We start from the raw sequence: 14,259 nt of genomic DNA on the forward strand, positions 1-14,259 counted from the left end.
CTCAATAATGGCTATGGGGGTTGAGCTTAAAGTAGGTTTGGAGGTTAAGGAGTGGGCACACTGCTATTCCCAAGGCTCTCAGGTTTGAAGGCCCTGGGTGGAACCTATCAGGGACTGAGGAGAGATAGTAATCAAGGTGGTGGTGGTGATGTTGGTTTGACTTGCTGAGAGAAGGATGGGCATTTTAAAGACCTGGGATATGGCCCATGTCTGCCATTTATTAATATTAAACAATAAAGGCTACATGGTAGAGCACAAAACATACTGGACCTGGAGTTAGAAAACCTACATTCAAATCTCACCTCAATACTACCTCATACCTATCAGATTGGCTAATGTGACAAAAAAGAGAAGATGTGGAAAAAGTAGAACACTAATGAATTGCTGGTGAGAGTTGTGAACCTACGCAACCATTCTGGAGAGCAATTTGGAACTATGCCCAAAGGGCAATGGGGCTGCGCCTACCCTTTTCTTTTTTTTTGGTGAGGCAATTGGGGTTAAGTGACTTGCACAGGGTCACACAGCTAGTAAGTATTAAGTGTCTGAGGCCAAATTTGAACTCAGGTCCCCCTGAATCCAGGGCCAGTGCTCTATCCACTGCACCACCCAGCTGCCCCTATGCATACCCTTTTGACCCTGCAATACCAGTACTAGGTCTGTATCCCAAAGAGAACATAAAAAAGGGAAAAGGACCCACATGTACAAAAATATTTCTAGCAGCTCTCTTTGTGGTGGCACAGAACTGGAGATTGAGGAGATATCCGCCCATCGGTTGGGGAATGGCTGAACAAGTTGTGGTATATGAAGGTAATGGAATACTATTGTGTTATAAGAAATGATGAGCAGGCAGATTTAAGAAAAACCTACAAATACTTAAGTGGACAGATGATGAGTGAAGTGAACAGAACCAGGAAAACACTGTGATTGTACATATATAACCTATATCAGATTGCTTGCTGTGTTGGGAAACGGAGAGGGAAAGGAGGGAGAAAAATGTGGAATTTGAAATCTTATAAGAACAAATATTGAAAACTATCTTTACATGTAACAGAAAAAAAATACTATTAAGATTGAAAAAATGATATTCCACCATATTTATATAGCATAATTTGTTCAGTAGTTCTCTGACGGATGGGCATAACCTTACTTTCTTAAAAAAAAAATCTCACCTCAAACACAAACTTCTTGGAGTTTCAGATACCCCCATCTATAAAAGTGAGGAAGTACCTTGTCCTATCCACCTTGAAGCAATATTTTAAAGAAAGTAATCTGTTAATCCTTAAAGCACTTATCCAGCTGTTTAACCTTGAGCAACTCACAACCTCTCTGAGATTCATTTTCCTTACCTATAAAAATTATTATGATGGAACAGGAACACAGGGCTGGTAGATGACTTTTAAGGTTTCCTTGACCCTCTAATTTCTATGACATAAAAAGTTTCCATTTTGTACACTGTAGACCTCTCTTGCTCTTCTCTCCCCTTACTATTTTTCCTCTTTCCTGATGCCTGCATTTTAGCCTTTTTGATCTTATCATTCTACTGAAATTGCTCTCCCTAAAATCACTAATATCTCTTATTAATAAATCCAGTAGCCTTTTCTCAATCCTCATTTTCCTTCACCTCTCTGCAGCTTTTGACACACTGATCATTCTTCTCTCTTAGGTTTTCAGGACACCACTCTCTTGGTTCTCCTCCTCCCTCTATGACCACTCATATCTCTTTTGCTGGATCCTCCTCCAGATCAGGCCTGATAAAGCCTCAGGGCTTTATTCTGGGTCCTCTTCTCTGCTTCTTCTGTTCTATTTCACTTGGGAGGGGCAGCTAAGTGGTGCAGTGGCTAGAGCACTGGCCCTGAAGTTGGGAGGACCTGAGCTCAAATCTCACCTCAGATTCTTACTAGCTGTGTGACCCTGGGCAATTGCCTTAACTGTCTGGGGCAATCTCCAATCATCATGATGTATATCTTGCCAGTGGACCACTCCTCCTGCCCTAATTTCTCTGTTGACCTCCAATATCACCTCTCCAACTCCCTTTCAGACACTTCAATATGTCCAAAACAACATCTTTCCCCCAAACCCTCCCTACCTTCCACATTCCCTACCACTGAGGACAACATTATTCTCCCAGTCCCTCAGCCCTGAAACCTAGGAATCATCCTGGATTCCTCACTATCTCTCACCACCTCCCACCCCCACCCCCACCCCACCCCACCCCCACATCCAATCTATTACTAAGGCTTGTTGAGTTTACCTTTTCAACATCTCTTGTATATGTCCCCTTCTCTCCTCTGACACTGCCACCACTCTGGTGCAGGCCCTCATCACCTCACACCTGGACTACTGCAATAGTCTGCTAGTGGGTTGGCATGCCTCAAGTCTCTCCCCACTCCAATCCATCCTCCATCCAGCCACTACAGTGATTGTCCTAAAACACAGGTTCAGTCATGTCACACACCATACTACCCTCCAACAACTCAATAAATTGCAGTGGCTCCCTATTGCCTCCAGGATCAAATACAAAATGCTATGTCTGGCATTCAAAGTTCTCAATAACCTAGCCCTCTCTTACCTTTCCAGTGTTCTTTTTTTTGGGGGGGAGGGTGGGTGGGCAATGGGGGGTTAAGTGACTTGCCCAGGGTCACATAGCTAGTAAGTGTCAAGTATCTGAGGCCAGATTTGAACTTAGTTCCTCCTGAATCCAGGGCCGGTGCTTTATCCACTGTGCCACCTAGCCGCACCCACCTTTGTTTCCAGTCTTCTTACACCTTACTTCCCAGCTCATACTTTTTATTTTTTTATTTTTTAGTGAGGCAATGGGGGTTAAGTGACTTGCCCAGGGTTACACAGCTAGTAAGTGTTAAGTGTCTGAGGCCGGATTTGAACTCAGGTCCTCCTGACTCCAGGGGCGGTGCTCTATCCACTGCGCCATCTAGCTGCCCCCCCCCTCATACTTTTGATAGTGACACTAGCCTCCTGGCTGTTCCATGAACAAGATATTCCACATCTCCTTGCTCCGGGTATTTTCTCTGGCTGTCCCCCAGGCCTGGTTCCAACCACTGACCTCCCTGGCTATTTTAAAATCCCACACCTTCGAACAAGGGGATTTTCCTAACTCCTCTTAATTCTAGTACCTTCCATCTGTCCATTTTTTTCTATCTATTCTGTACAAAGTTTGACTTACATATATACTTTTTCTTTCTTTCTTTCTTTTTTTTTTTTTGGTGAGGCAATTGGGGTTAAGTGACTTGCCCAAGGTCACACAGCTAGTTAAGTGTCAAGGGTCTGAGGCTGGATTTAAACTCAGGTCCTCCTGAATCCAGGGCCAGTGCTCTATCCACTGTGCCACCTAGCTGCCCCTGCATATATACTTTTTACATATTGTCTCCCCCATTAGATAGTAAACTCCCTGATTCTAAGAACTGTGCTTTGCCTCTTTTTGAATCCCATGACTTAGCACAGTGCCTGGCTCATTGGAGACACTTAATAAATGTTTATTGATTCATCTGACTAAAATGTGTGATGGAGACACTGGTGCCTCAAATTACTAACTGAAGAGTCAGCTTAGAGATTTTCTTTGGATTTTATTTAATTAATGTTGCTATCACTCTAATATTAAAACAACAACAATAACAACTAGATAATGTCAATATTGTGCTGTTGGCAGAATTGGAAAGATTACTATTTACTGAATGTTTCAAACTACTTACATACACAGCCAAAGGTGCTAACTAAATCTGATACTTTTACCTGATCTTCCCTAATTTTCCTTGTCTATGAAACTATTGAGTATATCACTAAACCCAATGATTCACCAAATAAATATAAAACAATAATACTCTAGTAATCCATGTTACTCAGGTTGGAAGGCTGACTTGGAAGCAATCAGAAGCCAGCATTACAGAGTCAATAAGTCAACACACATTTGTTAAGTGCTTATTATGTGGCAGGCATTGAACTAAGTACTTGTTGACTTAGAGAGATAATTCACTGCTGGATTAGAACACATATGCTATTTCAAGGACAAAGATTCCAGGCTAAAAAAAAAGTGAGCTAGGACTCATCACATATTGCTCTACTAGGGTTGGGTTTTTTGTTGTTGTTGCATATAATTGCATTCTAACAATATCACAAACAATAATCCATTAAAATATACACATATCATTGAAATAAGATTGATGCTGGCACATCTTGACAGGAGACAGAAAAAAGGATAATGAAATGCAACAAAGTGTGAGTTCCAAAGAACCTCTAAACATTAAGATTTAAAAACATAAAAATTATGGTCACCACATAGAGTAAAAGCATGGGAATGAAAAGAGGATTCATTTCATTTCTATGTTTAACAATAAAACACTAATTATTTGGGGCATTAAAAATGCCATTAAAAAGTCAGCAGGGAGGCAGTATTATGCAGTAGAAAGAAAATCTACCTTAAAGCTAGGAAGCCCTGGATTCAAGTCCTATCTCTGACACAAACAGTACAGTCTATGTGACCATTGGCAAGTCATTTCCCATCTCCATGTTCCAAGCAACTACCAAGACTATTAGTTACAGAAGACATGGACTTTGTAGGTTTGGGGAGTTTCTTCAGCAAGGAATTTCCTATACCAGTAAATCACAGGTGCAGTTCCTATCCCTATTTCTCTAGCAAATGTGTTACCAATCTTATCAAAGTAGGGAAAAAAGTGGTGAAACATATTTAAATCTGAAACATTTAGCAGCTCAAACTATAAATTATTATTTATGCCTACTTACCCGCTTGTCTAATGTTCGCTCTCGAACAAAATTAAGTAAGTGATCATTAACAAGTAGAATGTCTTTTTTAGCTGCTGTAACTATTGATACAATAACATCATGTCTAATGGCTTCTTCAGGATCATGTGATCTCACTTTAAGATATTCTGAAAAAAAAAATTTCTATAATGAGAATGAATATTTTTGTAGCTTAAACTAATTAAAGAAATCATTAAGTAATGAAAACATGCCTCAAAAAAAGAAAAGGAATTAGTAAAGTTAACAAAAATTGTGTCACCAAAATCTGAAATAATTGTTTATTTATATTAGTTTAACGCAGATAGGTGGTAGTTTTTCTTGTTTTTAACCTTTATTTCTTAACCTCTGCTATGGCATATAAAAGGAAGAGAGTAAATCTCTTTTATGGAATGTTTGTGATTTTTGGGGAGGAGATGTATTATAATGTTTAAATTCTTTCAGAGAAAGATCAGAATGTTACTTTATGATCCCTTAAATTACAAAGTTTTGTGAAAGGACTGATATTTAGGAAAGATAGAACAAAAAAACTTCACTTGAAAAATGAAGGAGATAGGGAGAGATGCAAGTGACTTAGCAAATGTGAATTGATATGACTGAAGGACAAAATCAAAAAGAAGTTGAATTGAATATAGTGGATAAAAGTGGGTAACTTAAATTAGGCAGATGAAAAAGTCCAGCAATGATATTCTTAACATTTGAAAAGACTAGATACTTAAAATTGCTGCATATGACAGCCTTCTACTTCAACAAAAATACTGAACCCATTTAACAGTGGCTCCCTCAATTCCTTTCTTCTCTGCCTCAAAAACTTTCAGTATCACTCCCTCCCTCTTCTGTGTTTTTTTCTAGGCACAACAGAAGAGTTTTCTAAGACTTATCCCTCTCTCTATGTATCCTTAAATCCAAGGCTTGTCCTCTAGCCATCATCCCTTATTAGTCTCTCCCTTGACAATAACTCCTTTCCATTTGGTCTTATAAAGATGCTTTATTCTCCCCAGTCTTAAAAAAACCCTCTCTTGGCACTTCAACACCATCAAGCTAAATTCCAATCCTCTTTACAGCCACACTTCTTTTAAAAAGAAGGCTAGATCATGTTGCTTCCACATTTTCACAACCCACTCAATTCATCAACTCCTTGCAATTAGGCTCTGGCGTATCAAGACTGGACTTTATCACTTCTTCTGAACTTCACTCACTTTTTTTTCTCCTGCTTTTTGCTAACAGTTCCTAGAGCTGAAATGCCCTGCTTTCCAATTGTCAAAAAGACATCTTTGCTCACCCCAATATATTAATCAATTCCATCTTATCTATTCCTACAACCCATATGGTCCATAGAATAATCCTATTAATTATCACTGTCTTGATCTTTCTAGCTTAATTCAACATTAAGTAGTTTTGAGCTTGGATATAAATTCAAATCTCTACTTAAAAGCTAATCATGATGTGAATGAACAATGCACACAAAAAAATACTACATGTGTACATCTGATTATGGAGAGGAAAAGCTTCAAGGGGGTCTGGGGAGGAATATGGTTAGCACATTTAAATCACTAGTACAAGAAATAAACTGTATAATAGGAAGTAAAAGTTATTTCAATAAGAGTTAGTGAAAAGACTCAAGAACCATTTGCATTTTAAAAGCTTCCAGAAAGTTTGAAGAATACAAATTAGGTTAATAGGTCTCCAATACAAAAAGCACCAGAGAATGAAACCAAGGTAAAAAAGAATTAGAATTCATGAAAGGTGGAAATCTACATCAGGGAAGGGAAAAATAGCTTTTAGGTTTTAGATCTTAATTCACCTAAGAGAGAAAACAGAAAAAAGGTTAAATCATAAGTAAAAGTAGAGAACTGTCCACAAGACTTAACAATTATTAAATACTGACAGTCCCAAGAAAGAATAAGATATTTTTTAAAAAGTAGAAACCCCAAAATTTAAAGGATATGGAAAAGAAAAAGCGAAAAATAAAAACTAAAAACACTAGAAAATACAAGCTACTAAAAAGATTAAACAGAAAAGATTTTATCTATTATTTCCTAATGAAAAAATAAAAGGAATGATAAACATACCAAAGACGATATAGAAAGAGATTTTTAAGAGTAGTAAAAATATTAAGGGAAGAAAAATCCTAGGGGTTCAAATTTGTAAAACCTTAAACTAAAACAAAAATGGTCAAAAGACAAACTAGCTGAAGATTCTAAAGAAATTTTACATTATTCAGGTCACCAGAATTCTAAGACTTTTTACTCTCATTCAGCCAACCATGAACACGAACATATACTTCCATTTGGAAGACCAAGAGGAAGAAGACAGTATTATGAGAGACAGCAATGTTGAATACTGGTGCTGGGGAGACAGGGAGATGGGAGAATTTGGTGTCAATGAATATATATACACACACACACACACACACACACACACACACACACACACATATATATATATATATATAGCCCTGCCATCTAGCTAGCTAGCTACCATGCTGAGTGATTTTGCTCAAGTTATTTAACTCATCTAGGCTCAGTTTCCTCATCTGTAAAATTAAAGGGCTGTTTTAAATAATCTCTAAGACCCCGTTCTACTCTTAAACCTGAAAGTCCATAAACTGACTGTAACACTGAAATATAAAGACATCAAAATATTTATAGCATTATTAAAATACCTGTCAGATGGCAGAATGTTGAGATCGACAAAATAGAAATTACCAACAAATAGCTTATCCATAGTAAGTATTTTTTCATCAAGGTCTTGTTGACCAAGAAAATGTCCCTATTTTAAATGTCTGTAAATTTACCAATATTTCCCTCCACTGATGCTGATCTTCTGCATTAGTAGAAAATTTTTCAGTTGCCATGGTTGAAAAATTGATCAACCTAGAGCTAAATATTCATGAGCCTCTCTGAACTGCCAACAAAAACACAGTCTTTCACTAAACCCATATTCAATACAGTCCCAGTTTGGTAGGACCTGAGATTGTATTCCCAAGGCATTGACTTAATAGTACAAAGGTTACCTCTATATAGATGAGACAATAGAGTAGGGCCTTGGTAAAAAGGTAAAAATAGCTTGGGGGGGGGGTGGCGCAGGGGAGTTATTATGGGGAAGGAAGAAGGGAGGGAGAGAGAGAAGGCAGTTGAAGAACAGATACTGATTTCCACTTTTCTCAGAAATGGACATGAACTTTAGAAAACAGTCTTCTTTACACACATAAAGACCCATTATTAGCATCCATGTCTATGTCCATCTCCTCTAAGTGGAAGATACATGGCATGAAGAAAAAGTGAAAAACAACCTATGCCCTAAAGGGTATCATCCCCTCCACCCCACCCCACCCCACCCCACCCCCACCCCGGCCTGGCATTGTGAGGAACAGAAAAGCTAAAAAACAAACGAACTAGAGAGATATGGAAATGCTTCCCAAAGGAGATGGCATATGACTTGAGACTTAATGGAAACTAGGAGTTGTCACAGGCAAAAGTGAAGAGGGAATATATTTCAAGAGTACTAGGGTGATACAAAAACAAGGAGGCAGAAAATGGAATGCTGAATTCAAGAAAACAAGGGCTGCTTAAAGTTTCTTGAATTGGAAAATCACATGGTCACACCTGTCCTTTAGAAAGCCTATGTTGGGAACAGTGTACAAGACAGACTGTAGATTATAACCATGGTATCCAACTAGGAGGCTGTTGCAATGCTTCAGGCAAGAGAGAGTACAGATCTAAACTAAGGTGAGTGCCATGTGTGGAGAAAAGAGGACAGTTCAAAGAAATATCATGGAAGTACAACTGGTTAGATTTTATATACGAGGGAAAAGAGGCAGAAAAGTCAAGGCAAATGCTAAGGCTGCAAATCTAGATGACTGAAAATAATGGGAAGAGCTCAAGAAAATGGGAGAGAGTAAGTTCTATTTTGAACATAACAATAATAGCTAGTATTTATAAAGCACTTTAAAGTTTGCAATGTGCTTTACAAATACTATCTTATTTTATTCTCACAACCACCCCAGGAGTAGATGCTATTATTATCTCCATTTTACAGATGAACAAACTGAGGCAGACAAAAATTAAGTGACTTGTTCAGGGTCATAGCTAGGAAGTATTTGTGGCTGGATTTGAGCTCTAGCCCCCAGAATTCTATCTCCTGTAATATTTGAGACATCCAATTAGTTGTTTGTTGTTGTTTCAGTTGTTTTTTATTGTATCTGATTCTTCATGAACTCATTTGGGATTTTCTTGGTAAGGATAAATGGTTTGCCATTTCCTTCTCCACCTCATATTACAGATGAAGAATGGAGGAAAACAGGGTTAAGTGATTTGTCCAGAGTCACACAGCTATTAAGTGTCTGTGTCATCTGCAGTTGAGTTTTCTTGACTTCAGCCCTACCACTCTACCCACTGTACCATCTAGCTGCCCCAAGACATTCAATAAGAGATATGAAGGGGCAGCAAGATGGCGCAGTGGATAAAGCACCGGCCCTGGATTCAGGAGAAGTTGAGTTCAAATCCAGCCTCAGACACTTGACACTTACTAGCTGTGTGACCCTGGGCAAGTCACTTAACCCTCGCTGCCCCACAAAAAGAAAAAAGAAAAAAAAAGGAGAGAGAGAGAAATGAAAAAGGGTACTGGGAAACTGAAAGCAATTGCTCAATATGTGTTTGAGGGAAAAGACAAGAGAGATGATGGACAAGAGAGAAAAATCTAGTCAAAAATCTAAAGCTGTTCTTGCCACCATCCAGCAAGTGCCTATAGGAAAACAGAACAGAAGAAAAAATCTGTTGTTTCTATTGTGGAAAGATGGGACATATGCAGAAAGATTGCTTTGAAAGGAAAAGGAATTATCAAGAAAGGAAGAAATTTGAAAATATCAGGGAGTCAAGAAATAAGACAAGGAGTAAATCAGGCTAATAAAGGAAACTGAAACCCTGTAAATAATGCTTCAGCATGACTGTTTGAGGGGAAGGTAGAGGATGTGAATAATGCAGATTCCACTAAAAATCGTGGCCCCTGCTTTGACCATTCATGCCTCTCCCTTACCGAATGTTGATTTGTATGTTGAAAGTGTAAAATGTTCTCGTTTAATTGATACTGGTGCCTCTATTTCTGTTGAAATTTGTTCCCAAAGATTAAGGAACTATTATTAAAAAGATGCCTGTTGGGGCAGCTAGGAGGCGCAGTGGATAGAGCACCAGCCCTGGAGTCAGGAGTACCTGAGTTCAAATCTGGCCTCAGACACTTAACACGTACCAGCTGTGTGACCCTGGGCAAGTCACTTAACCCCAATTGCCTCACTAAAAAAAAAAAAAAAAAAGATGCCTGTGGTGGGGGTAGAGGGGCATAGCCAACTAGCTCCTCTTTTGTCTCCCCTTGAAGTTACTATTGGTTATATTTCAGTAATGCATTCTTTTTTGTGGATATCCCAATCTCCTATTAATCTTTTGGATAGAGATTTATTGTGTAAGTTGAAAGTTATTATTTATTGTATGCCAGATAATACATTTACTGTTGATATGTCTGATGAAAATGTGTTAACCCAGTGTTTATTGATTTATTAAGTGAATGTTATGGTGAGGAATTGTCTGTTTTAATGTTGTCCCAATCTGAAGATTTCTCCATTCCAGACACCTTGCCTGAAAAGGTTTGGGCAAAATCCTCCACTGATGTAGGACTACTGAAATCAGCAATTTCTATCTCTATTGCTACAAAAGGAGGGAAACCACCATCTGTCCACAATATCCACTTTCAAAGGAGGCAATTATTGGTATTACTCTCATAATTGACTCCCTTATCAAACAAGGAATTATTGTGCCATGTAGGTCAGAAGTAAATACTCCAATTCTTCCAGTGAAGAAGCCAAAGCCTGGTCCTGACGGTAAGCCTATCTATCACTTCGTTCAGGATCTTAGAGCAATTAATGCTTATGTTGTTGCTCTCCACCCTGTTGTGCCTAATCCAGCCACTATAGTGACTGTTATTCCCTGTGATGCCACTTGTTTTTCAATATTTGATTTATGTGCTGCCTTTCATTAAATTCCTATAAGTCCTGAATCCCAATATCTGTTTGCATTTACCTGGGTAAACCAACAATACACATGGACTAGATTACCACAAGGTTTTATATTCATGTAGAACGGACAGAGATTCACTGGAGCTGCTGTGGTTACCGACTATGATGTTTTGTGGTCAGCTTCACTCTCACCAACTCTGAGTGCGCAAGCAGCTGAACTTATTGCTCTGACGAAAGTCTGCCACTTGGCAAGGTGAAAGAGTGCTAATATCTATTCTGATTCCCGTTATGCTATTGGAATATGTCATGCAACAGGTATGTTATGGAAGCAAAGAGGCTTCTTAACTTCATCAGGAAAAGAGATTGCTCACTCTGAATTGATCAGAGATTTGCTTGAAGCTATTCAGCTACCTAAGACTCTAGCTGTAATTCATTGTTCCGCTCATAAAAAAGGAACTGATCCAGTGACACAAGGAAATGCCAGAGCTGATGCTGATACTGCTGCAAAGACAGCAGCTATCGAGGGTCCTGTTTATGTGATGCCACTTCAAGCTTCTGGGACTGGTGATGATGATGATGATGCTGGGAGTAAAACTCAGTGGCCAGACCTTATTTATGATGACAAGGAAGTGGACACCTGGAAACAACGGTATAATGCTAAACAGATATCTGGAATTTGGGTAAGTGAAGAAGGCAAGCCTTTTCTTCCAAAGAAATGTTATCACCAGAACTGTCTAGCAGTTCATGCTGGAGGTCATTATGGTGCACAGGCAATCACAGACACAATTAGGCGAGCATGGGTGGCTCCTGGGATTACATCAGTGGCTTCTCGTATTACATTAGGATGTGTTGAATGTTTGGCTTTTAATTAGTATGCTTTTAAAAAGGTTGCATATGGTGGTCACCCCTAGCATATCTTCCATTTGAATCTTTACAAATTGACTTTAAAAATTTACCAAAGGTTGGGCATTTGAAATACTGTCTGGTACTTATTAATAAATTAACAAGGTGGGTGGAAGCTTTTCCTGCTTCCAAAGCTGATATAGTTTTTGTGGCTAAAATAATTGTAAGGGAAATTGTTCCCAGATATGGCCCTCCTGCTAAAATTGATTCTGATAAAGGTTCTCATTTTACTGACACAGTTCTTTCTAGAGTTTATGCAAATTTGGGAATTGAACCAAAATTTCACACTCCTTATCATCCTCAATTTTCTGGACAGGTAGAGGATATGAATAAGGAAATCAAACTTTTAATTGGAAAAATTATGCCAAGAAACTCATTTGAAATGGCCCGATGTACTTCCTCTAGCTTTGTTTCATTTAAGGAGTAGGCCCAGAGATTGTCATATTTCTCCTTATGAGATGTTGTTTGGACATCCTCCTTTGAAGGCAAGACCATTTGTGCCTATGTATACCTCTACGTTGGGAGGGGATTTATCAATAGCTAACTATATAAGAGAATTACAGAGTAGACTTAAGGAGTTGCAATCAGTTGGAGCTGTGATTCAATCTGGTCCTATTGATTTTTCTATACATGATTTTCAACCTGGTGACTATGTATATATTAAGAATTTTACCCATTCTAGTAGACTTCAACCCACCTTGGGAAGGACCTTTCAAGTTCTTCTAACTACTCCTACTGCAATCAAGGTTGATCAAAAGGACTTGTGGATTCATTGCTCTCACATTAAGCCTGCTCCTTTCTCCTGCTGAAAATGGCCACAAATTTCACTGATGCTGTTACTTTTAAAGATCTTGTTACCCTGTTAGATCAGGAATCAAGGTACTCTGTATATTTTTCTAAATATCTTTGGACTTCTTTACTTCTAACTGGACTGATTCTGTTAGTATGGTCCTCCATGTAGAAAGCATTTTAGTCCTTCATTCTATGGAACTATTAATTATCCTTGTTGTTCTCTTTGTCATTCCTCAGATGCTAAATGAATTTTAGAATTTTTAATTTTCTTGTAACTTTAGATTAACTTAAATCAGTGTTCCCTTATTAACATAAGTTGTACCCTTCACATTATTATGTTTGTAAATTTTGTGCCTCGGTAGGGGAGTGCCCCCTCTGGAATTTTGCAACGCCCATAGAGGACTGCCCTCTATGCATTGAATTGTATCCATCTTTTAGATTGTTATTGATCCAAGGGACAAATTTTAGTATTTGTCTTTGGATCAAAGGAGGGATAATGTGAGTGAGATTTTCCCCATCCCTTAGTTATAAGAGATTTACCATAGTTATAAGTGATTGGATTAAGATAATAATCAATATATTAACTAAAAAATTGTGATTTATTCTATTTAATATAGATTACATAAGGTCAAAAGGTTAAGTCTTTTCTCTTATTTCCTAATTTTCCAATGTCAAGCATTAGGTACTATCACAAGATCTAGTAGTCAGCAATACTATATTTTAATAATCATGAGTGACATACTTTTCTATAAAGAGTTCACGCTGCTGACCAGTGCCTGACAATGACCCACCCTATTGTCATCATAATGCTGACATTTATGGTCATTTAGGTAGTTCCTCATATTTCCTAAGAATATGTTTTAATTTTAGAAGTACAACTAATGATATAATACTGTACAAGTGTAACTTTGGAAGGGTATATAAACCATGGATTTTGTAATTCTGGGTCTTTCAGGTGCAATGCCTGGATGACCGGCTTTATTGGGAGGCTAAAACCCTCTCAATAAACCTATTTGCTTCAGCCTGGAAACTTTGTTGTTTTTGTTCTTTCGTCAGACTTTAAAATTTTCCCAACAGTATAGACAATGTGGAGTGGAGATGCAAGGCTTGAGAAGTGAGCAGAATGAGAGACTGGGAAGGAGAATGACCTAGGAGTTGAGAGATAACAGTATTATCTCGAACTGAATTGAGAAGCTGTCCAGGAAAAAAAAAAGAGAACTGAAAAATTTATTGGCTCTTCCTATAATTTTATAATCTTAAATATAATTATCAAATCTCATAGAACTACAGAATTTATAGCTGGAAGCAACCTTAAGGTCATGTTCTAGTCTAATCCCTTCACCATATTATGGAGGATGATATTAAAACCCTAAAAGGTTCTTATAAAGGTCCATAGATTTGAACATGCACAAGACCATCATCAAGATCTTCACAGGGAACAGAGGCAACCACCACAGAAGCCTTCATATAATAATTTCATGGACCATTAAATCATTAATATTTAATAATGACTTTATTTTTTGCTTTAAATTTACAATACCCAAGCATCACATACAGTATATGTAGGAAATGAATTTACTTTATGTATGAAAAAATCAAATCTCATAAATGGTGAAAAATAAAGAAAAAAATGATTTTCAAAAAATTATTAAAACAACAGACCATTCATGACTTTTGGTCCACTCTGTATATATAGTGCTTTAAAGTTTACAAAATATTTTACATATAGACCCAAAGTAGATTAAGAGCAATTCCCCCATGGTACCTTTTCTGCAAAGTTTTCCTGT

General features: G+C 37.9%; 1 protein-coding gene across 1 annotated transcript in view; it reads right to left on the bottom strand.

Annotated features, from left to right (window-relative positions):
* Positions 1 to 14,259, bottom strand: part of PDS5B (PDS5 cohesin associated factor B) — a 171,207-nt gene that overhangs the window by 118,311 nt on the left and 38,637 nt on the right. Inside the window, 1 exon segment of the mRNA XM_043995123.1 lies at positions 4,756 to 4,901. Coding sequence (XP_043851058.1) covers positions 4,756 to 4,901 — 146 coding nt within the window.

Source organism: Dromiciops gliroides, chromosome 3, assembly GCF_019393635.1.
Source record: "Dromiciops gliroides isolate mDroGli1 chromosome 3, mDroGli1.pri, whole genome shotgun sequence".
Taxonomy (NCBI): Eukaryota; Metazoa; Chordata; class Mammalia; order Microbiotheria; family Microbiotheriidae; genus Dromiciops; species Dromiciops gliroides.